Source organism: Aethina tumida, chromosome 2 (genome assembly GCF_024364675.1).
Source record: "Aethina tumida isolate Nest 87 chromosome 2, icAetTumi1.1, whole genome shotgun sequence".
NCBI classification, from domain to species: Eukaryota; Metazoa; Arthropoda; class Insecta; order Coleoptera; family Nitidulidae; genus Aethina; species Aethina tumida.
The window spans coordinates 23,612,449-23,615,303 of NC_065436.1; the positions used below are offsets into that span (position 1 = coordinate 23,612,449).

At 29.6% G+C, this 2,855-nt stretch overlaps 1 protein-coding gene across 1 annotated transcript; it reads left to right on the forward strand.

Annotated features, from left to right (window-relative positions):
• Nucleotides 1-776: 776 nt before the first annotated feature.
• Nucleotides 777-1,392, forward strand: LOC109600024 (histone H2A). Its single transcript, XM_020016084.2, has one exon. It carries the CDS (start codon nt 876-878, stop codon nt 1,299-1,301), a length of 426 nt encoding a protein of 141 aa, XP_019871643.1. The 5' UTR covers nt 777-875; the 3' UTR covers nt 1,302-1,392.
• The last annotated feature ends 1,463 nt before the right edge of the window (nt 1,393-2,855 follow it).

A 2,855-nucleotide genomic window follows, 5' to 3' on the forward strand; every position in this document is an offset into this window, starting at 1 on the left:
AAATTCCAAATTGTTATCGTAGATAACCTCTACACGAGGATTAAATAGCTGTGTATCTAATCGCTTGATTGTCTTGATTAAATTTTATTAATATGTCTAAAAAACATTTATTATATAAATGCACAGTACAAAACATGTTCATATTCATAATAAAACGTCTCGCTATAATTGCACAACATTAAAAATTTATTATTACGATATTTATATAGTAGTCTAAACAAAAAGTTAATTCATGTATTTTCCCACATTTTAATTTTCCTTTTTCATTTTGTATATGATAAACTACAATATATTTTATATTCAAAGTAAAATAATTTATTCGGCGCATTATGTTAGAGGACATAACTGTTATCAAATTTCTGTGTATTTGAAAATAGTAGTCCATATGAATAAAATAATAATTGTTATGCATATATAATATAATATATGAAAATAAATAATAATGAGACATTATTTCTATGGTTTATATGCTTATTTACAAATACGCGGGAAATAATTGTCAGTTACGCATAGAAAACCTACCAGTTACGATCATTACCAATATTATTTACGAAAAATATTGTTTAAGCAACTATTTAATAATAGAAATAATCTGATTAGAATGCACATATATCAACAGTCGTAACAATAATACAACTAACTCACATTCTATACTTTATTTTAACAACCCTACATGCACATAAAATGCAAATAAATCCAAAAATTTTAAATATTACATCCTTCACGTTGGTCACCATGCCGCAATTCAAACAATTTCGAGAAGTGGGAACTGTCAGCTGTTTACAAAGGCCGGTAATTTTGCGCGCCATTCGTATCATTCGTCCGTGTGCAGTTGTTGAGGTTTGTTGCTTGTTTGTTCATCCTGTTAATCCAAAATGTCTGGACGTGGAAAAGGCGGCAAAGCCAAGGGCAAATCCCAGACCCGTTCACACCGTGCTGGATTGCAATTTCCAGTCGGTAGGATCCATCGGTTGCTGAGAAAGGGAAATTATGCTGAACGTGTGGGTAGCGGAGCCCCCGTGTACCTAGGAGCTGTGATGGAATATCTAGCCGCCGAAGTACTCGAATTGGCTGGTAACGCCGCCAAAGACAACAAGAAGAGCAGAATCATTCCAAGACATCTTCAATTGGCCATAAGAAACGACGAGGAGTTGAACAAACTTCTATCTGGAGTGACCATAGCCCAAGGTGGTGTTTTACCCAACATCCAGGCGGTTTTGTTGCCAAAGAAGACTGGAGGAAACTCGTCTGCAAATTCGTCAGCCGGCGCGGGTCCCAAAACGCAGTCACAGGATTATTAAGCCCAGTTAATTGTTAAGTACATTTGTTTGATGTTCATGTTCTATGTAAACTGTATTTTTTTAAGATAATAAACGATGTAATTTAATAAAACTGGGTTTGTTTTTTTGTAATATCCTGAAACATTTTGTTTGTTACCTTAAAATTATAGTATTGATTTCAAATCCATTCACAAAAATCAAACGTAAGTATTTTAATGTGCCTACTTAAAAATTATTCCTTGTAAGTACCGAAATAAAAATGATATAAGAGACTAAAAATTAAGTTTATGATTATTTTTTAAGTATTAAAAAACAGATATGAAATAAAACATACGTTTAAATAATTTAGACTTAATTTATGTTAAAAACCAATTATAATACAAAGTGAATAAATAAATATTCCTAATTCTAACCAAAGCATATTTATATTATTATTTAATAAACATATTTATAGGACGTTGGACTGTGAACATTTTTGGGAGCAGCTGTATAACAAAACTTGGAACCTACCCTATATGATATTTTGTAGTAATACCATTATGGAGTGTTATTTAATTTGTACTTTCATATTAAATCATTTTTTGTGTTCAAAAGCATATTAATCGTATGCTTTACTGAGAAGAGGGATAGGAGATAAATAAAGAATATTTAACAAAAGGTGACTAATTCAAAACAACTGTTTTGTTTTTCTATATCCAGAATAATGTTTAATATTAATTGATATAAATTGATGGAAGCTACTTAGTTAAGTTCTACATTTTTACGATATTTTAATTTTGATTTTTAAAAATGCTTGTAGATGTGAAACATTAATTAATTCCAAAATTTTCTATATAATAAAGAACATGGAATTTTTTGATGGACAAATGTTTAAAAACGCTTGAGTTTTTTTTAATCAAACCTATATTACACATCACTTTAGTGTATATAAGTTTGTAAAGTGTTATATTGAGTTTAATAATATAAAATCATGTTCAAAATATAAGGTTATTAAAATTTTATGAATTAAAATCACTTTAATTGATCTGATTATATGCAGTCTCGCCTATTTAAAAGCCGGACACCCTCATAAAAGCATGAGTATATTGTTTATAGATAAAATGTCACGTTTTTTGATCCAACTCCAGGATGGATCCACCTTGTCGTGGGGCTCAGTACCACTCCACAAACCAGTGGCAGTTGGAAGCTGACGGTTTCAACTGCAATTCTTGAGGATAATCTAGGATCTTCCTTAGATTGATCAGATTGATTAGATGAAATGAATAAAATGAATGAAATGAATGAAATGAATGAAATGAATGAAATGAATGAAATGAATGAAATGAATGAAATGAATGAAATGAATGAAATGAATGAAATGAATGAAATGAATGAAATGAAATGAATGTCATGAATGAAATGAATGAAATAAATTAATTTTTTCATACTTTTTTCAATATCCCTATCAATAATATATCAATATGTCTGAATTGCAAATAGTATATTGAAGTATTTAAAAATACACGTGCAGTTTGTTTTCTCATCAATATTTATTGCTCAGTTGAATTAAGTCAGTCAAAATATAATAGTTGTGTA